Below are 21,825 nucleotides of genomic sequence, written 5' to 3'. Positions count from 1 at the left end.
GAAATGTAATCGTATGGTTTTGTAATTTTAAGAAACACATGTTGTAAGCATTTATGATACTGCAGAGCATGGGAAAAGAGCTTCTGTTAGATTTCACTACTGTGTTAGTTTTTCCTTTTGTTTCGATCCCCTGCTGTGGAGGATGTTGACACCAGCACGGAGACATGTTCCATGGTTGTCTGTACTTCTTTATAAGGCTGTATGTAATTCATTACAGGGCGCTCACATTCACTAGGACTGATGCCATGTGGGCACACATTACTTTAGAATTGATAGACATATATTGTGTTTTGTGCATTTAGTTGTCTCTGTCTCATCACTCTCTAGACAGCAACACATTTTAGGTTGCCATGACAGTGCCTGGTTTAATCGTAACATATTTGTGCAGAAACATCACAGATCCCAGTTGTGAAATGTAATTTACTCAAGTATACACTGAAGCCTACTTAAATACAATTTTGCCATTCTTGTAGTTACGTATCTCTATTTTTATGCTAATTTCTACTTTGTGTCCATTTTGGAGGCAAATATTAGCCCATACTTTTTACTCCACTATGATTTATAGATTATTAATACAAAATATAAATTAACTAATACATCCAAATTTTAAGTCTTAATCATTGGTTTTCATACCGCTTTTTATCCCTTGTGTTTATTTATTCGAAGCACTTTGGGCTGCATGATTGTATGAAAAGTGCTATATAAATATAGTTGAGTTGAGTAGTAAATCATATTTATTAGGCTATATATATAATCAACTAATAAATTATGATGTAATATTCCAGCAGTATATAAAGTAGTTAAAATTAGCTCCACCTTTACCAGCTGCAACGTTAATCTAATTTACACATTAGTGCATCAATAATTAGCCTATAATTCAGTAATATAATATAAATTATTCTGAAATGGACCATTCTGCATAATGAGTCCTTATAGCCTACTTTTGGTACTTTAAGTATATTTAATACCTTTATACTTTTACTAACAACGTATTTTGACACTGCAGTATTTCTATCTTTACTTCATTAAAAGGTGGGCGTACTTCTAACCACTGACACAACTATTTCAAAACACTCCTGCTGCGTGGCTCCAACCTAGGAGGGGTTACGACTGTTGCGTCATGACGTAGGTGGCGGGAGTCGTGACGCTGCGGTTCGTTGTTTTTAACGCAGCGCGGGAGATTCAGGAGAAGAGGATCGAGTCTGTGGAGACAGTCAGGGAAGCTGTAAGTTGTAACACGAACTCTCCTCTCGAGTCAGAACTAGTAAGAGAACCTCGTTAAATGTGTCGTCCCGTAAACACCGATCCGACCGTTGACTTTGACGTGTGTAACGGAAGTTAGCTAACGGAACGTCCTTTGGCTGTTAGCGTTAGCTCAACCCTTCAGCTAGCTCAGAGAACCAGAGGCTAATCATGACAGGGCAGGATTGGGGTGTGTGACAGATGTGTAATGTTCCCGTGTTAAAGTCCTACCTTCACCTATTGGTTACTGTTGCTGTTTATGTCTGCTGGTTTAGTGAAGATGCCTTGTGAGAGGAAGCCGATGCGCTACGGCCACTCGGAGGGACACACCGAGGTGTGCTTCGATGAATCTGGGAGGTGAGTCCTTGTTAAAGGTACTTCTTCACTGTCTGGGACTGCTAATGTTGACATCAATGTGATCTGACTGCTCATTCATAACAGTCTTTTTTAGTTTGACACTATCATTGTACACAGTGCTTGAAGTGGATCCAAATCAGATCCACTACTCCCCTTATTCACGTGTATCCTCTATAGTAGGCTTATAATATTACAATTATATTCCAACTGAAACATTATAGGGTTATTGTGGTGTGTTTGTATATTTACCCATAGTGTTAATATACAAACAAAGTGCTTCCCTGTGTTTTTGTAGCCTATAGTATCTCTCTATAATATGTTATAGGATGCCTAGCCTATAGGCTTGAATCAACACCAGAGAGGCAGGTATACATGCAGAGCTGAGGTGTGTGAGCACTGAGCAGGGCTGAAAATTAGCACCAGCCAAAAACTGGTAAAATATGCAAGTGGCTGCCAGATTTGCTTCACTCAACAGCCAAACAAACAATGGTAATCTATTGAGTGGCTGGTAACATTTGAATATTCATTTGCCATTTGGAGGTGGACGAAAAAGTTCAAAAGAGGGAGAGAGTCAGTATTTACCTTAAGAGTTTAAATATGTACGTTATGAAATAAAACAGCCTATTGCTTGAATTTTGTAGATCTTGGTATTTTTCACATGTGGTTCACACTGTCACTGTAAGTGGCTAGTGAAAACAATTGAGTGGTTGATAGATTTTGGAATCACCAGCCACAGGTGAACAAAAGAGTTCATTTATAACCCTGTGAGCTTCATTCAGGTTTTAGGCGCAGAGTCCCAGTCAGGGTGCTCCATATTATATAGCAGGATAAAGAGACACATTCTGAATTACAACAGTGAATAAAAGATACTAGGAGATATCTGGTGTTGGAGTCCTTCCACAAGAATATTTGAAGGTTTTTGAATTAAAACTATGCAATTTTACATCATTTGGATCATTATTATTACTATAGATAACTCCTCAAAAGACGAAACTTGCTATAGTTAAATCATTATTTTATTATGAACACATATCACAGTCTTTGTCAGAACATTTACTTCTTCTGGAAATGTTTGCCCTGTAAAATCATATTCCGTAAATCAAAAGATCTCATTCAGAAAACTTTTAAATAATGTTTCATTAATTATATTTGTTCACAAAAAATAAAAGTAATGACAAACAGTTCACACATTTTTACAGAAAGGAAGTGAACATGTATCAATAAATTACAGCACCCTCATTCTCACCCCCTGTGCCATATACGATTATGAATCGTCCAGAGAACCTGATATGGAGAGGGCATAAAAGAATAATCGGTAGCTTGTGTGTGCCGGTGTACAAGAAAAAATTGTGATATGCCAAGGAGTAAAATGTAAGAGTGCCGGTAAAGCCACTTTGAGCACTGATTGTACACTTAAAGGGACTGTTTGTAAGAATCAGAAAATGCTTGTTAACAGCGACACCTGTGGTCGTTAAGTCAACGAAAGTCAGCGTCGGGCTCGAGCTTGTGCTCGCTCTACATAGACATGAACGAGCATCGCTCAAAACAGTGAGGCGACACACGTCAGCTAAAACCACAATAGCACTCAATCACAACTCGCCCCCGCGTGTCTGTATGCAGACCCGACAACGTCTGGGCATGCTCCTGATGAGTTGGTGGATGGTGTCCTGGGGGATCTCCTCCCAGACGTCCTGTAGGTGCTCGATTGGATTTAGGTCAGGGGAACCGTGTGCGTGTGCGTGTGTGTGTGGTTACAATGCTAATGGTCATTGTATTTTACATGGTTGGAAAGCCTGTTTATTTATCTTCGCAATGATGTCTAACTTGTAAGGATCATGCATTTGTGGGATGAGCAGCACAGCTGATTATGTGGGTAGCGCCCAAGAAAAATGTGCCAAAAGGCTCTGCCAATGGTAAACAGTGTATTCTCATAAGGCTACCAGGAAGCCTGCAATGACTGCCCTTCACCGTCAGGCCCGTTACAAGAAATCTTGCAGCAAAAACAGTATTTCTTTTGTGTGTAGCACACTGAATTGAAATAGCTCTCAATCATGTTGCACAGTAACAAACTGATTTAAAAACAACCTTTCTTTCTGAAAAGATGAATTAATCAGTTTGACACTTTGTTATTTTTCCTTCTGCTTCACAATATGCATATCTGACCATGATAAAATCCTCCTCAGGTTCATTGTAACCTGCGGGAATGATGGAGATGTTCGGATATGGGATGGTCTGGATGACGACGATCCAAAGTTCATCACCGTCGGGGAAAAGGCGTACTCTCTCGCCCTCAAGGTTGGTCATCGGTCGTCTGGTCTTTGATGATGTGTGATTGATTTTCCACTGAGACCTTCTGTAATGAATCAGCTGTCAGTGAAGCATTGATATGTGTTCCTCCCTCTACAGAACGGCAAGCTGGTGACAGCGAGCTCCAACAACACCGTGCAGATCCACACGTTTCCTGACGGCGATCCATATGGCATCCTGACCCGGTTCACTACCAATGCCACGCATGTCACCTTTAACAGCAGTGGCTCCAGAGTCGCTGCCGGATCCAGGTACTTATGATCACTTTTGAAAAACATAACTGTCCAAAGTGGTGAAATTTGCCTGTTGGCACCCCTAAAGCTCACCACAAAGTTCTGGTTTTGTTTGATCCATACAAAACCAGAAATTAGTGGTTTTATGCAGAGTTACAGGCTATAGCTATTTCCTGGTTTTATTATTTTATTTATTTATTATATTATTTCCAAAACATAGGTACAGTACATTCTACTTTTATTTCTGTTTTTGTACGGTGCTGGTAGGTTGCACACTTGTCACCTTTCAGCGAAAATCAACATTTTGAATCCAAAATAAGTAATTTGTGTGATTTGTGTAGATTCAATGAGTTTTTGATTAAGGTCTGTATTGTTCGGTGCCCCCGTTGGTCTCTGGCCCCTTGGACCTCGGCCGTGCTTCCTCCTGTCACTCTGTTCCTTGTGCTTCCTGTGGGGTTTCACCGAGGCACAGGTGCAGGCCTTGTCGCTTGCCCATGTCTGGACAGGTTGGGGCTGCCCCTGTGCTGCGGCCGCCGCGTTTCAATCAACCACCATTGTCTGGGCCTTGGACTGACCAGACATGAACTGATGTCCCCTTTACATGACCTTTTTAGCAGTAAGATTACATTCAACAATCAACTATAAATCCACCCTAGGGGGTTCACTTCTTTGTCACCTTTTCACCCCTGATGAGTTTGCATCCTTAATTAATAGATTATCTATTCTGAATATCTGTACCAACTGATGCTCTGGACACCTCATTTACTGGTTTCTATTTTGAAATCAGATGTATATCTGTCCAATATATTAAAAAAACAGTGCAGTCTGTCAAAAAGGTTAAACTATTGGAGCTTTTGCTGACGCTGCAGGTTAAAGTCGTCGCTGACAGACTTTATCAAACCGCTTCAAAACGTCTAATCACACAGCTTGGTTGGTTTAAACACAGACTCCACCCATGTTGACCATTATCCTTGAAAAATGATATTGCATTTTACAGATGTATTCAGCTATGAGGACGTCCGGCTGACTAAACGGTTCATCCTGAGGTTTCTCTCACCAGTGATCCCAGAGAGGAACCAGAGCTGAAAGATGAGCGAATGTCACTTTTACTTTGTCAAGCGATGCACAATCGCTCTGCTCCGGCTTCTCCTGTGGCGGCGGGTGAAGCTGTCGTGCGTAACTTGTCTGTTGTGTTCAGTACGCTATGACTAAACCAGATCTCATTAGGTTCAGTGTTGTTGTTTCAATACACAGACAGCAGTGTACCTGAATGATGTTTCCACCTCACAGACAGAGCAGCCTCATGATTAGTCCTGATTGGAGATAAACGTCTGTTTGCTACCAGCATTGATTTACCTTGAACGGGTTTATCACAGCAATGAAAGCACACAGCATGATGCCGTATTGATGCTGCTATTTTCACACTGGTAATTTCTATTGTGGTATTGATTGTAAAAATTCAGCCATCGGAGGCGGTTAGGGCGAATTTGGTGTCTGCATTCTGGCGGACGTCGGAGGAAATCAGGATTATTCTGCTTGTCTCGTTCATCGATTTGACAATTTGCACTCGTGCTGGTTCACAGCTGATGTCCCTACGGTCTGTCGCTGTCGGTCACGTGTGAACACAGATTACCTGCACATGCCAGTTTGCACATATTTAATCTTATTTATGTCTCTGTGTTTTTCTTCAGTGACTTCATGGTTAAGGTGGTGGAGGTATCGGACAGCAGCCAGCAGAAAACACTGCGGGGCCACGAAGCGCCTGTCCTCAGTGTTGCCTTTGACCCAAAAGATGACTTCCTGGTCGGTAAACCTTTTCCTCTGGATGTTAGAAATGCAGCGCTGAGGTTGTTGGCTGTTTGTCTGCTGATGATTCTGAAAACTTTTGTCTGAAATTAGCATCCACGGGAACCCCCAAATTAAGTTAAAACTCTGAAGAACAAACATGCAGATCCTGGAAGGGTTCCCTTTAGCAAAATACCTAAAAGGGGAAATTCTGTTCCCATCGATCAGCGATCATTTTGTCAATGAAAATTGAGGATAAGTGTTCGTTGATTTTATTTAATGACTAAATTGTAACGACAACACAAAAATTCCAGTGAAATCTCTGTTCATTATGCCCTGATGAGTGAAGACGAGTTGGCCCTAAGTTAGATCACAGCAGCCATCTCGAAGCATTGGTTGCCAGCTTACAGTAAACATCTACCCCTTCTAAAGGATGATTTATGATTTCTTACTACTCATAAACAGACACCAACTTATTTTGCGAACATTTAACATGATTTGGTATTCATTTTAGAAGATAAACGTGATGTTTCCCAGATAATGCTCATCTGCCTTAACGCAGTTTATACATTTTTATAGTCAAACTTCAAGTCAAGTCAACTTTATTTATATAGCACATTTAAAGAAAACAACATAGTTGACCAAAGTGCTGAACAGGCTCAAAATACAAATGAATACTAAGCAAACAACAATAAGAGCAGAGGAAAACATTAAACATAATTTGCACATAATAGTAGTAAAAGAATTGCAGCACAAAAGAGGACGAGAAGAGGAAACGCCAACGAAAAGTGGTGGGTCTTCAGCAGCGATTTAAATGTTTCTGTAGTCTGAGCAGTTTTTATATGAAAAGGTGGCTGTTCCAGAGATTAGGGACGGCCACCACAAAGGCTCGGTCGCCTCCGTTTTCATGCCTCCGTTTTCATGCCTCTGTGCCAGCAATAGCCGTGGCCGGAGGCATTGTGTTCCGTCTGTCCGTACGTATGCCCTCACAAAACGCGCTTTGGACCATACCTTTTGGGGTGATGCCTTGTTTAAGTTTTAAATTACAATACTGTTCAACGTCAAAACAAAACTGTTGTTGAAGAAATCTCTCATATCATCAGATTTGTTTCATGTTTGGGTAGATAATATTTGACTTGATTAACTTGGATGTCGAACTGTTTTGACTTAAAAACAACAAATACTAAACTTCCTGTGCTCTCTCTCTGTCAGGCGTCTGCCAGCTGTGACGGCTCCGTCGTGGTGTGGAATATCGAGAAGCAGGTACATCAGTGTTTCAGCACCTCACACCCAAAGATTCTAATAAGCATACAACCTTTTTTATTTTGATGTGCACTTCATGGGTCCAGTCTTTCAGATGCTGATCTGCTTTGTGTCCGTTCAGTCTCAGCTGATCAGTTGGCCTCTGCTGCAGAAGACCAATGACGTCAGTAATGCAAAGTCTCTGTGTCGGCTGGCCTGGCAGCCCGGGACGGCGAAGGTCAGTGACACACTTCTGAAGCCGGGTGTCTACCGTTAACATCTGCATCTCTCCAGCACTTCCTCAGCGCAAGCCTCATCAGTGATTAATAAATGATTATTGTGTGCTCGTCCAGTTTTTAGCGGTTCCTGTAGAGGCGACTGTGCACCTTTACGAGCGAGGGTCCTGGGATCATGTGAGCACCCTGTCGGATGAGCTGCTGACACAGGTAGGTGCGCTTCAAGCGCTCCTTTGTACCAACTGCCGTGATGACCTCAGTCTGAGCCAACTCAGTGGTCTCCGACAGCGTCTGTTTTTGCACTGTTTTTGTTTGTCTTGTTCATGTGGATATCTATGTTTGCACTACTGCTACTGTTCATTCTGTTGTGTAATATGCTGATGCATACCAGTGCACATAACTTATAATGCACATTTATTTTTTATAACATACAACTTTTACCAGTCTTCTTATCGTTTGGGTATTTTTTACTCATATTTATTGTATGCCCTGTCTTTTTTAAAGTTATTATTTTTTGGGGGCATTTTTTAAGCATTTATTGATAGGACAGTGGATAGAGTCTTGGAAAGGGGGGAGAGAGAGAGATGACATGCGGAAAGGTCCACAGGCCGGATTCGAACCCAGGTCCACCGCGGCTAGGACTGAGCCTTTGCCAGATATGGGTGCCCGCTCTACCAACCGAGCTAACCAGGCGCCCGCCCTGTCTTTTTTAATGCTCTTATTTATATTTCTGTTAGAATCTGTGCTGCTGTGCAACTGCGATTTCCCCACGGGGATGAATAAAGTCCTGTCCTGGCTCTACATTCAATTCAATTCAATTTATTTTTGTATAGTGTCAAATCACAACAGAAGTTATCTCAAGACGCTTTATATATAGAGCAGGTCTTAGACCGTACACCATAGTTTAGAGACCCAACAAGATCCACCAAGTGCGCTGTGGCCACGAAAAACTCCCCGATTACTGTGCTTTCAAGCGGAGCTTCCAGCTATCTCAGTCCTCCATACATCTGGCTAGCTCACCAGCACTGTCCAGCATCTCTCCTCAGTACGTCCATGAATGTTGGTGTGGGACGTCCCTGTGATCGATGCCCGTGCGTTGGTTCCCGCAGCATCAGCATGCGTGCTGGGAGCTCTTGATGACTTTGGCAGTGACCGAGAAGTCTCATTCTCCATTGTAGACACACATAGTTGAGAATCGTGGTGAAATCTTTGGTCGTCAGTCCAAGATCACACTGTGAGACGTACTATAATGTGATTGATGCTTTGACCCACGTATACAAACCAACCAATCACAATACAGCATAAAAAGGTGCAGATTACACTGGTGAGCTAGTATAATGCTACTGCTAAAAGCTAAAAACTCACTCAGGCAATCAGGTCCTCCATCTTGTCCTCTTTTGAGGTTTTTCGATGCACAGAAGTGCCATCTCTGTGACCAAAGAGCTTTTTTTTAGTTTAAGCTACATTTGCATGGTAGAGTCAAGGGTGTAGGTTTCATTTCAACATTGGGAGTGACATATATGAAACCAGGAAATTGTGAGCATCAAACACAATTTAATTAAACTTAATTACCTGCATTCTGGTAAATCTTCATGCACCAATTTGTGCTTTTCTGCATCAATTTATGGTGGAAAATGTCTTTATTTTTGTCAAAATAAATGTCCTCTGCTACTTTCATGTTTTTATGCACATGTTCTAAATATTGAAGGGGACATGCTCTGCAGCCCTTCGTCTGCTGAAGCGTACCATCAAGTTTTAGACCAAATATGGGATCTTTATACAACCTGAAGGCACCGAAATGACGACTTCTTCAAAGACTGTAGTTGAAATCATCAGTAGGACTGAAGGTCCAGTCTGCCTGTGCTCTGATTGTGTTTTCTCCTCATTTTTCAATTCTTTTTCCTCTCTGTTGTCTCTGCAGCTCGTCAATGTGGTGGCCTGGTCTCCATGTGGGCGGTTCCTAGCGGCGGGCAGCGTGGGGGGTTCACTGACGGTGTGGGACGTGAACAGCAAGCTGTGTCTGGAAAGGTATAACAGATTGGCAAACTTTGAAAGTTGATAACTGATGCATCTCTGGTGACATTTGAATGCAAATGAGCTGTACAACGCATCCTGTGACTAATTGTCTGCGTTGGTGAAGCCATCAGGAGAAACAGTAGACGTTCAGGATCACTAACAGCTGACATTTTCTCGTCTCGGCTGCAGGCAGAAGCATGAGAAGGGCTTCACAGTGTGTGGTCTGGCCTGGCATCCGTCAGGCAGCCAGATCACCTACACAGACACAGAGGGCAGCCTGGGCCTGCTGGACGGACTCAGCACCTCCACAGACAACAACACCACCAAGGTACGGCGCTGATAACACACTCAATGTTTACTCTAGCTCAATATGGTGATAGGCACTGGTGGAATGTAACTAAGTCATCTTACTCAAGGACTGTACTTCAGTATACATTTTAGGTTCTTGTACTTTACTTAAGTGTTTTCTTTTCATGACACTTTCTACTTGTATTTCACTACATCTGGGGAGAATATTGTACTTTTTACTCTTCTACAATTATTTGACAGCTTTAGTTACTTTACAAATTCTGATTTTTGCACACAAAACGTATGGAAAATGTAAAAGGAGCGCTGAAACGATTAATCAACAGAAAATTAATTGGCAACTATTTCGATAATCGTCATTTTTAATGCAAAGATGCAAAATATTTCATGGTTCCAGCTTTCTGCCACTTTTTCTTTTAATAATTTGCTAAGTTCCCGCCCCTTGAACGCAGACTGGCCAATCATCGTAGCATCGGCCAGTTCTGATAAGGATCCTCTCTGCTACGCCAGCTACTGAAGGTATCCTGAATGTATACACATGCTGCTTTTGCTTTTTAATGATGGTGAATTGTTAATGGTGAACGGTGAATAAAGACCTACCTGGCTTCATAGGAACAGTGTTGTTCCTTAATTTCATTATCGGTCTCAATCACCAGGTGATGGTGGTTCACTTTCAGGTTGGCTTTACGCAGTGAAACTTTCACGCAACTAAAGGCGGAATCAGTTTGTTTTATATTAGATAATGAAAAGCTATAGGGAGTCATAACTAAACATTAACTTAGCTTAAAATAAAGCAATATATTGACTTACAATACTGTGTGCAAGAACATTGTTGTTCTTGTAAATGTTTGTCCTTCATGTGAGTTGTCAAGACATTGATACTTGAATTGGGACAGGTGAGCTTTTCCCTCTTCATTCACAAATGATATTGTGAATTTAGCTCTCAAATGCATATTGTAATCCTAAAACTGTAATTATCACTCTTCTCACAACTCACAACATCATCTGTTTATTTTTATGGCAAACACACAAATTCAAATTTTCAATGTTTGTTTTCATGTTGATGCTAAATAACTTTCAGCAGGCACCAGCAAAAAAGCCAGCTAAAGAGTACAACGACCTGTTTGATGATGATGATGATGATGACAGACTCATGGATGAAGGGCTGAGTGACATCAACTCGCCAGTTAAGAAACCCATCGCCGGGGACGACGACGACGATGATGATGATGATTTCCTCATGCCTGCAACCGGTCGGGTGAGGAACAGAGGGGCGATCCTGGATGATGAGAACTCACTGGGTGAGTGAAAGACAGAGTCAGAGAGAGGGAGGATGCAGATTAGATTAGAGACAGATTAAAGTAAAACCATTCGGTACCAAATTGACCCCTCACCATGAACTATGCATTTATAAGGGTTGACAAAAGTTGTCTGTTTCCACTTTAAGTCAGAAAATAGTGAAATGTGCCTATCACAACCTAAAACCTGAAGATCCAATTTACAATAACATAGAATAGAGAAAAGCAGCAGTACTTCACATTTGAGAACTGAAACCTATAATAGAATATTATCTATTTTTGCCTGATAAATTTGTAAATAAACAGATAATCAAAGTTGAAAATTAATTTTCTGTTGATTGATTCATCGTTTCAGCTCTACTTTAGTTGATATAGGTAATGTCAATAGAAGGAAATCTGTCTGCTGGTTACTTCTGTCCTGTTTATCTTCTGCTCACTTGTTAAGTGTGTTCCAGTCGGAGTGCGTGGCTCAGGTGAATGGAGAATAAGTGGATTTAACATCTATCTCTGCATGTATGTCTTTTCTTCAGACACCGGCTCGCTGAAGCTCGGTCAGGACAAATTTGGGGACGATGACGACACGGGCAGCGCCGTAGTTCCTGCAGCGGCCCCGCTGGTGCCCCTGCGTCCCATCTATGAGGGACCCCTGCCAACACCTCCCCAGAAGGCCTTTCAGCCAAGCTCCACCCCGGCACACCTCACACACCGCTTCATGGTAGACTCGAACACATGCCTCCCTAGACTCCCTAAAATAAAACTTCATCTTGCGGTAATATGAAATGGTTTCCAGTCTCACGTGTATTAAAAGCCAATTTGTGCCTCAGATGTGGAACTCGGTGGGAATAGTCCGAGGCTACAACGATGAGCAGGACAACGCCATCGACGTGGAGTTTCACGACACGGCCGTGCACCACGCCATGCACCTCACCAACTCGCTGGGTCACACCATGGCTGATCTTTCCCAGGAGGCCGTGCTGCTAGCCTGCCCCAGCACGGACGAGCTCGCCAGGTAAACCTCCTTCTGTCTTGTTTTGTTTCAATTATTTACAGTAAACCCTTCAACCCGCTCCTCCTCTCTTCCCAGTAAGCTTCAGTGCCTCCACTTCTCGTCGTGGGACACCAATAAGGAGTGGATGGTGGACCTGCCGCAGGGCGAGGATGTGAGGGCGCTGTGTCTGGGTCAGGGCTGGGCGGCGGTCGCCACCAGCGCGCTGTTGCTCAGACTCTTCTCCATCGGCGGAGTCCAGAGAGAGATCTTCAGCCTGCCGGGGAACGTGGTCTGCATGGTCGCACACGGAGAGCAGATGCTCATAGTCTACCACCGGGGTTAGACACACACACACACACACACACACACACACACACACACACACACACACACACACACACACACCACTGTGATATATTCTCTGTACAATTGCTGTTGAGGTGTTTTTTGTTGTCTCTGTGTGGAAAGTACAAAATAAACTTTCCCTATTTGAGAAAAAAGTCCCTGAATGAACAGCAGAGGAGACACATCTGTGAAGGCACTCCTTCCGATCCGCACCAACTCCAGCCTCCGTTCCGTCAAATTCAAACACTGACTGGACGAGATGTAAATGCTTTTTTGGAACAATAGGCAATTTATCAATTAGTCGTTGGACAGAAAAATATACAGAGCAGATTTTGATCGATGAAGACATACTTGCTTCTTTTCTTTGTCTTATTTGATAGTAAACTGAATAGTTTTAGGTTTTGTTTGTGGAAAATCTGCATGTTTCACAATCACTTTGGGCACTAGGAAATTGATCTATACTTAAATTGATCTCTAATATTTTCTGATATTTTATAGACTAAAGAATTTTATAGACTAGATAAGGGGTGGGTGATATATCGAATATAGTCGATGTATCGCGGCTTGTCCCACGCGTGGTATATAAAATGACTATCGCGAACATCGACTACAAATTGTCATGTAATGTTTTTAAGCCACCCCGCCGGCATGAGACTCGCTTTGGCATTTCCTTCTCTCCTCCGGCTCCCTCTAACAGACACAGATACACACGTCACAGACTCCGCCCTCATCCAGACTCTCTCCTGGGCGAGGGTGATGTATTCGACCGGCGTGTTTTTGTTTATGGAGGGACGCAGCGGAGAGAGAATGAGTCTGGAGAAAGTGAAAGAACCGAAGCGGCAAAGCGAGTACGGTAGCGAGAACATGACCAAAGCAACCAGAACCAGACCAGAGGCAAATTACTCTGGCTTCCTCGCTTTCCAAAGCAATCCCATATGACAAAAAAAGTGCAAAATGCAAAGAAATCACGGCCGCTGTAAACACCTACATCACAACATTAGCGTAGTTGAAAAGCCCAGATTCAAAAGACTCATTAAGACACTTGATCCAAAATATGAACGTCCAGCTAACACAACCAAAGCTGTCAGCCTGAATTAGTGGACAAGCATGCAGTTTTGGCCATACAGTAGGCTACACCTCGCGGTTGGTGAGTCTTTCTACACTGCTGGGAAAATTATATTTTGTATTATCAGCAACATTATAACAGCTTACTGGTTAATATAACAATAAGTTACTATACACTAATTACACACCATTAATGTGTGTGTGTGTGTGTGTAAATATATAAAGCATGTATTGCCAGATAACTATTTGGTTAAAGTGAATACTGTTGGATAATGTTTTGTTGAATTTAACTTGTGATTTCCCCCTTTTTGCATGCCAGATTAAAATAGTTCCAACAGAAACCACTAATGAATATAAACAAGGTTTTAATGCAGACATACAGTGTGCTGCAGGGACTACAAGAATCATCATATTGGTGTGATTGTATGCATCAAAGGGTTAAATCGAGCATTTATGAAGTGCTTAGAGGATATTTGAAAATATCGTGATATATATCGTGATATATATCGTGTATCGCGATATTGCCTAAAAATATCGCGATATTATTTTTAGGCCATATCGCCCAGCCCTAGACTAGATCAGTCATTTAAGAAATAATCATTGACTGCAGCCCTGCTTCTGTTTTTTGAAAGTAGCATTTAAAGCCTAGTAGGGAATAATGGGAAGGTGTTCTTTATTCTTGCTACAGTACTTTTTAAACAAATATTTAAATTTGTATTCCGTTAAAATAGTTTATTCAACTGATTAACATTTGGTCTATGTTACGGAGACTCCCTTGAAAAAGAGATTTTAAATCTCAATGGGAATATCCTGTTAAAATACATTTCAAATCAGGAGGCTACATGGGGAGTTTATAGGAGGAAAGTGGGGGTTGGATATATTTTGTATATACAGTATTAATTTTTCCCAGTGGAGATTTACATGCTTGTAGTTTAACTAAACAATTACTGTAGATGAAGTTCACAACATACAAGTCTGAGATTTTTGTGTTTTGACTTGGACCATAAATACATGGTTGCATATTATTAGAGTTGGTGCGGAGCGACATTTGTGGAAGATGGAAGCTTCTCTGTTCTGAGAGGTGGACTACTAAAACACTCCAGAGAATGTTGTCATTGGGTGATTAAAGTTTTTGTTGTTTATTGTTTTTTCTAAAAAGCACTGAATGGGCTTTTCAAAGGGTAGAAAGAACCTTAAAAGAATAAATTCTATATACGCAACATTACAGCAGACCATTTTTCCAAGGCTTACCATAGTATTTTATATTTGTTTTTTAAATGTGGGTCCCAATCATGTAAGGACTCTCTAACTCTTCCGTTGTTATCTTCAAGCTTTGACAAGGCCTTATGTATGTTAATTTCCGTCATCAGCTCCAGGTTTTGATGGTGACCAGGCTCTGGGTGTTCAGCTGCTGCAGTTCGGTCGAAGGAAGAAGCAGCTCATCAACGGCGAACCCCTCCCACTATCTCACAAGTCCTACCTGTCCTGGCTCGGATTCACTGCAGAGGGTCAGTTTGTAGAAGAAATATATATGTTTTTATTCTCCTGGAAACATTTCTTTGACTCTGTTTATATGTATTAAATTAATAATTTTAAACAGAAGCAGCATTTTCCTCTGACTCATTTTAGGATTTGTAAGATGACAGCCTGGTTACGTTGTGGTTTTTCAGGTACCCCGTGCTATGTGGATTCGGATGGGGTTGTGCGGATGCTGAACCGCTCCCTGGGCAACACATGGACACCAGTGTGTAACACCAGAGAGACCTGCAAAAGCAAATCAGACCACTACTGGGTGGTTGGAGTACACGAGAACCCCCAACAGCTCAGGTGAACTCTCTCTCTCCTCCACCATCATGTTTCTGACTTCCTGTCAGCTGAGACGTTGGTCATGTGTTGTCCTCTCTTTGGTATATTTGGGTTTTGATGGAGGCACGAAGGAGACGCAGACAAATGTTTAGAGTCTGACTGAATCATCTCAGTGAAAGACTGCACATAAACTAAAACATTGCCATCACTGAAACAGCTTTTGGCTTGTTTAAAAATAATGTTCCTTATGATAATTATTACTAGGGCTGTCAATCGATTCAAATATTTAATCGCGATTAATCACATTTTATTTATCTGTTCAAAATGTACCTTAAAGGGAGATTTGTCAAGTATTTAATCCTCTTATCAACATGGGAGTGGACAAATATGCTGCTTTATGCAAAGGTATATATATATTTATTATTGGAAATCAATGAACAACACAAAACAATGACAGATATTGTCCAGAAACCCTCACAGGTACTGCATTTAGCATAAAACAATATGCTCCAATCATAACATGTCAAACTGCAGCCCAACAGGCAACAACAGCTGTCAGTGTGCTGACTTGACTATGACTTGCCCCAAACTGCATGTGATTATCATAAAGTGGGCATGTCTGTAAAGGGGAGACTCGTGGGTACCCATAGAACCCATTTACATTCACATATCTTTGAAAATGGTCATGACAGTTTTTCCTCACCAAAATTTTGCATAACTTCGTAGCATTATTTAGCCTCCTCGACAAGCTAGTATGACATGGTTGGCACCGATGGATTCCTTAGCTATCTTCACTCTAGCTTTAAAACTGAGCCCCCTATAACCTCCGGAAGATCGATTGCGTTAATGCTTTAAAGAAATTTGTGGTTAATGTGTTGATGATACACTTCCTAGCTTACAGGCAGTGGAACAAAAGTCTAACTAAGGCAAATAGGTATGGTTATATAAACACATAATAATACACTCTATTAATGATCCTTAAACAAAATCCAAACTATGTTTTAGTAGAGATCACAGTCCACAGTGAGATTAAAGTTTGTGCCAGCTAGTCTCTGTACTGGGGGTGACTTGCTCTTACATGTGATTTATGATGGCCAATAGTTTATTTAAATGATACGAGCAGCTCACACTGGAGAGTGAATTGGTTTGTCCATCTTGCTGCCTCTTGGAGATCTTGAAGGGTCAAAGGTGGTTTAGGTCAGTGGTATGATTTAGTAGCCACGTAAAAGAAAAAGGATCTTCTCATCTTGATCGTTGCTGTTTGCAGGTTGTAAATCCATGATGTCTTGTTGGCCAGCATTCCTGGGCTTTGAAGGAAGAGCTGGTCTTGTTTCTCGAAGGTTGTCCTGTCTGTATTCGAAACACGCAGGGACTTTTCCTATAAAACCAATGTCAGAAGACACAAAAAAGAAAAAACTTGTGGGAAAAAAATTAGAATTTGGTGTTTTTTGCATTTGTAAAGTTGCTGTTCAGCAGCTGACAGCACCAGCAAGGAAGCGGTCAATACAAAACTGTCTCTATTCTCAGATGGATTATCACATGATGGTAGCAGAACATTGATAAACACAAATAGCAGCTAAACTTTCACTGTGATGGACCAAATCTAAAAACTTACAGTATGCTTTGAAAAGTTGTCAGCAGGACAATAAATGCAATCTGTAGTTATCAGGATATGATCTACAAAATGACAGTGTGATGGTATAGATTTCCTGACCATAGGGCTGGCTGATATGGACCAAAAATCATATCTCAGTATTTTTAGGCTGAATGGTGATACACAATATATACTGGAAAAACAAAGTTTGGAAACTTGTGTTTGGTGGATTATTTCTCTGTTGTTACAATGCTAATGGTCATTGTATTTTACATGGTTGGAAAGCCTGTTTATTTACCTTCGCAATGATGTACCACTTGTAAGGATCATGCATTTGTGGGATGAGCAGCACAGCTGATTATGTGGGTAGCGCCCAAGAAAGATTTGCCAAAATGCTCCGTCAATGGTAAACAGTGTATTCTCCTGTTGGTATTGACTCTTGTTTTGAGTTGTTTGGTGGATTGGATGATTGAACTCTCTTTCAGTAACAAGGAACAAACAAGACATATTGTCTATTTTACACTTTATTCATTTAATACACCATCAGGAGCCTCAGTAGCGGGTGAAAGATCCATACGCAGCCAAAACAGCCTGGCACCTCCTCCTCATGCTGGTCACCAACCGGGTCACACGTTGCTGTGGGATGGCGTTCCATTCCTCAACCAGGATTCGTTGCAGGTCAGCCAACGAGGTTGTGTTGGTCACTCTAACATGTACAGCACGCCCAAGCTGATCCTACAAGTGTTGAATTGGGTTGAGGTCTGGACTCTTGGCAGGCTGTTACATTCTCTCTACTCCCACATTGTGGAGGTAGTCTGTGATAACCCTGGCTCTGTGGGGGCGAGCGTTGTCGTCTTGGAGGATGAAGTTAGGTGCCAGATTGTGGAGATATGGGATCGCCACTGGCTGCAGAATCTCGTCCCGATATCTCACTGCATTGAGATGGCCTTCAATGATGACAAGCCTTGTTTTGCCAGTGAGGAAGATGCCGCCCCACACCATGACACAGCCCCCACCAAAAGCTGTTACTCCATCGGTGCTACAATCAGCATAGCGTTCTCCACGTCGTCTCCATACTTTGACCCTGCCGTCCAACTTTCGCAGACAGAACCTGGACTCATAACTGAACATGACATTCCCCCACATGTTCAGGTTCCATTGTCTGTGTTGTCGACACCAGCGCAAACGGGCCTGACGGTGAAGGGTAGTCATTGCAGGCTTCCTGGTAGCCTTATGAGAATACACTGTTTAGAGCATTTTGGCAAATTTTTCTTGGGCGCTACCCACATAATCAGCTGTGCTGCTCATCCCACAAATGCATGATCCTTACAAGTTGGACATCATTGCGAAGGTAAAGAAACAGGCTTTCCAACGATGTAAAATACAATGACCATTAGCATTGTAACAACAGAGAAATAATCGACCAAACACAAGTTTCCAAACTTTGTTTTTCCAGTTTATATCTCTATTTTCTACAAAGTGGGCTAAATGTTAATTTTTAAGTCAACGCCACATGTAAGATGTCACAGCACTTTAATTGAAACAGATATCATATGACATGGTTAAGCTACGTCTGAGACAAACATTGAGGACTGCTTTATTTCAATAAAGTCATCAATATAATCATGCTACTTGTAACATCATTACACAATGACGCTTTGGATGAGTAATCCAGAACAACAAATTGTTGTTTTGTTAAACAGGTTACATCCCATGACCAAAGCTTCAGATGTTGGTCTTGAGGAGCTGTAGTGTTTATTCATTTACAAACTGGAACCTACACTGTACGTTTACGGTCACTTGACAACTTTACTGCTAATTTCTCTGCTCCGATCGCCAACACCTGTCTGCTCTGAGCGCATCCACCTCTCTCTGTCGCTCCACCACACAGCTACGCCCACGCTACACTTATAACACGCATCAAACTGTGTCAACACCTACATTTACAAGATTTGACCACGTTTGAAACACAAATACAGAAAAATATACATTTTATAAGCCTATGAGAAAAAACAACATCCGTCTATGATTTGAGGAAGTGGATCAGCTGATTGATTGCAGAGGCGACGTTACCGTTAGAAACACTGTCGGGCATGTTCATTTTGAGAGAGCAATGGTGTAACTTCATCACTCAACAACTTTATCACTGTCAGTCTCAGGGACATACTTTCATGTTTATAATGCTGGTCCCCACTTTGCTGCGGTCCAGCCAAAAAGAGCGAGAGACAAGGGTTGTGCGGATAGTGTGAGAGAGTTGACATTTTTACACTGGCACAGGTTTACGGATGAAATGGTTTATGTAACGCAACATTAAACTATAACCAGGGCTCCAAACTAACTTTTTACATTGGTTGCACTGCGGCGCCTAACTTTTTCATTTAGGTGCACCAGCACATAATTTAGGTGCACCCAAATTTTTTCACCGTGCCTTTTGGCGCCACATTAATACATTTTAAACGTTTTGTTACTTCCCTGTCACAATGTCACAATACCAGAAATTTTGTAGTCGATACCAATACCAGTGAAATTCCATGATTCTCAATACCAATTCGATACCACGGTAAAAAAAAACAAGATTAAAACAATAAATCCCATGTACTTAAACATACACTCCTTTTATTAATGTTTGCATACTGGTTTTTGTTAGGAAGTTAAACAGGTCATAACTCCCTCTCTATTATCTATTTTATATTGTTGTGAAAACATCTTCTTCAAACAACTGGATTTATTCAAGTTTCTCCCCAAAAACTAAATTTTACAAAATTACATTTGAACACATCATAGATAACGTTAGAATTTACCTTCCAATACTCACCCTTACTGATTAGAGCTTAAAGTCATCAAAATGTCCACCTCCCTTTTAAAATCTCGTCCTGCCAATTTCAACACAAATTTGTTGTTCACAATGTAGGACTGTCCATAACGAACACCATGTTCGAACATAAGGATGCTCATTAGTGTACATGGTTACCAGAGTATCCTCGGCCGAAGGTCGATGATCGATTTTTTGATCGTATCGTCTGATCTGAGGCCCAATGTTTTGGACACTCGGGTGAAGAGGGGTGGAGTTGTCAACCGATCACAATCTGGTGGTGAGTTGGGTCAGAGGGTGGGGGAAGACTCTGGACAGACCTGGTTAGCCCAAACGGGTAGTGCGGGTGAACTGGGAACGTCTGGAGGAGCCCCTGTCTGAGAGATCTTCAACTCACACCTCCGGCGGAGCTTTTCTGGCATCCCTGTGGAGGTTTGGGGCATTGAACCCGAGTTGGCGATGTTCAAAGCTTCCATTGCTGAAGCTGTGGCGGTGAGCTGTGGTCTAAAGGTCTTGGGTGCCTCAAGTGGCGGCAACCCTCGAACACCGTGGTAGACACCGGTGGTCAGGGAAGCCGTCGGACTGAAGAAGGAGGCCTTCCGGGATATGTTATCTCGGAGGACTCTGGAGGAAGTTGTAAGGTACCGACAGGCCCGAAGGGCAGCAGCCACTGCCGTGAAGGAGGCAAAGCAGCGGGTGTTGGAGGAGTTCGGAGCAGCCATGGAGAAGGACTTTCGGTCGGTGCTTCTGGAAAACCGTCCGGCACCTCAGGAGGAGGAAACAGGGAACCATCCAAGCTGTGTACAGTAAGGATGGGACACTGTTGACCTCAACTGAGGAGGTAATCGTGCGGTGGAAGAAGCACTTTGAGGAACTCCTGAATCCAACTAATACGCCCTATATTGTAGAGGCAGTGCTGGAAGCTGATGGGGATCATCATCAATTTCCCTGGTGGAAGTCACTGAGGTAGTCAAACAACTCCACAGTGGCAAAGTCCCGGGGAATGATGAGATCCGTCCAATTACAGGGGTATCACACTACTCAGCCTCCCTGGTAAAGTCTACTCCAAGGTGCTGGAAATGAGGGTTCGGCCGATAGTCGAACCTCGGGTCGAAGAGGAACAATGCGGATTCCGTCCTGGCTGTGGAACAACGGACCAGCTCTTCACTCTCGCAAGGATCCTATAGGAAGCCTGGGAGTATGCCTATCCAGTCTACATGTGTTTTGTGGACTGGAGAAGGCATACTGTATGACCGGGTCCCCCGGGAGATACTGTGGGGGGTGCTGCGGGAGTATGGGGTGAGGGGGTCACTTCTCGGGGCCATCCAATCTCTGTACGCCCAAAGCAAGAGCTGTGTTCGGGTTCTCTGCGGTAAAACGGACTCGTTTCCGGTGGTGGTTGGCCTCCGCCATGTCTGCGCTTTGTCACCAATTCTGTTCGTGATATTCATGGACAGGATATCGAGGCGTAGTCGGGGGGAGGTGGGTTTGCAGTTCGGTGTGCTGAGGATCTCATCGCTGCTTTTTGCAGATGATGCGGTCCAGTTGGCATCATCGGTCTGTGACTTTGCAGCACTCGCTGGATCGGTTCGCAGCCGAGTTTATAGTGGCTGGCATGAGGATCAGCACCTCTAAATCGGAGGCCATGTTTCGGTACCGGTCAGTCTTTGTTCCTACTCTCACCTATGGTCATGAGGGCTGGGTCATGACCGAAAGAACTGGATCACGGGCACAAGCGGCTGAAATGGGTTTCCTCAGGAGGGTGGCTGGTGTCTCCCTTAGAGATAGGGTGAGAAGCTCAGTCATCCTTGAGGGACTCAGGGTAGAGCCGCTACTCCTTTGTGTTGAAAGGAGCCAGCTGAGGTGGTTCGGGCATCTAGTAAGGATGCCCGAACCACAGGTGTTCCAGGCACGACCAGCTGGGAGGAGGCCACGGGGAAGACCCAGGACTAGGTGGAGAGATTATATCTCCACACTGGCCTGGGAACGCCTCGGGATCCCCCAGTCAGAGCTGGTTAATGTGGCCCGCGAAAGGGAAGTTTGGGGTCCCCTACTGGAGCTGTGGCCCCCGCGACCCGACCCCGGATAAGATGTTGAAGATGAGTGAGAGTGATAATGTAGCATTATCAATATTAAGTTAACTGCGTCCCAAATCAGTCTACCTACGGTACCGTCAGGTATCCGCATGTTTAC

General features: G+C 42.7%; 1 protein-coding gene across 2 annotated transcripts in view; it reads left to right on the top strand.

The window, feature by feature from the left end:
- Positions 1-1,088: 1,088 nt before the first annotated feature.
- wdhd1 (WD repeat and HMG-box DNA binding protein 1) overlaps positions 1,089-21,825 on the top strand; it is a 37,229-nt gene continuing 16,492 nt past the window's right edge. Inside the window, exons 1-16 of one of the 2 annotated variants that reach the window (XM_074624177.1) lie at positions 1,089-1,225; positions 1,518-1,599; positions 3,783-3,894; positions 4,006-4,157; positions 5,831-5,942; positions 7,137-7,187; positions 7,309-7,404; positions 7,520-7,612; positions 9,324-9,430; positions 9,608-9,746; positions 10,809-11,025; positions 11,553-11,737; positions 11,847-12,031; positions 12,107-12,348; positions 14,791-14,928; positions 15,091-15,247. In XM_074624177.1, coding sequence (XP_074480278.1) covers positions 1,523-1,599; positions 3,783-3,894; positions 4,006-4,157; positions 5,831-5,942; positions 7,137-7,187; positions 7,309-7,404; positions 7,520-7,612; positions 9,324-9,430; positions 9,608-9,746; positions 10,809-11,025; positions 11,553-11,737; positions 11,847-12,031; positions 12,107-12,348; positions 14,791-14,928; positions 15,091-15,247 — 2,063 coding nt within the window. In that variant the 5' untranslated portion in view covers positions 1,089-1,225; positions 1,518-1,522. Of the gene's footprint in view, positions 1,226-1,517; positions 1,600-3,782; positions 3,895-4,005; positions 4,158-5,830; positions 5,943-7,136; positions 7,188-7,308; positions 7,405-7,519; positions 7,613-9,323; positions 9,431-9,607; positions 9,747-10,805; positions 11,026-11,552; positions 11,738-11,846; positions 12,032-12,106; positions 12,349-14,790; positions 14,929-15,090; positions 15,248-21,825 lie in introns of both variants that reach the window. The other variant, XM_074624168.1, reaches the window with a different exon arrangement.

This window comes from Sebastes fasciatus, chromosome 2, assembly GCF_043250625.1.
Source record: "Sebastes fasciatus isolate fSebFas1 chromosome 2, fSebFas1.pri, whole genome shotgun sequence".
NCBI lineage: Eukaryota > Metazoa > Chordata > Actinopteri > Perciformes > Sebastidae > Sebastes > Sebastes fasciatus.
The sequence above is the reverse complement of the archived record's forward strand: the minus strand, read 5'-3'. Positions and strand labels throughout refer to the sequence as shown.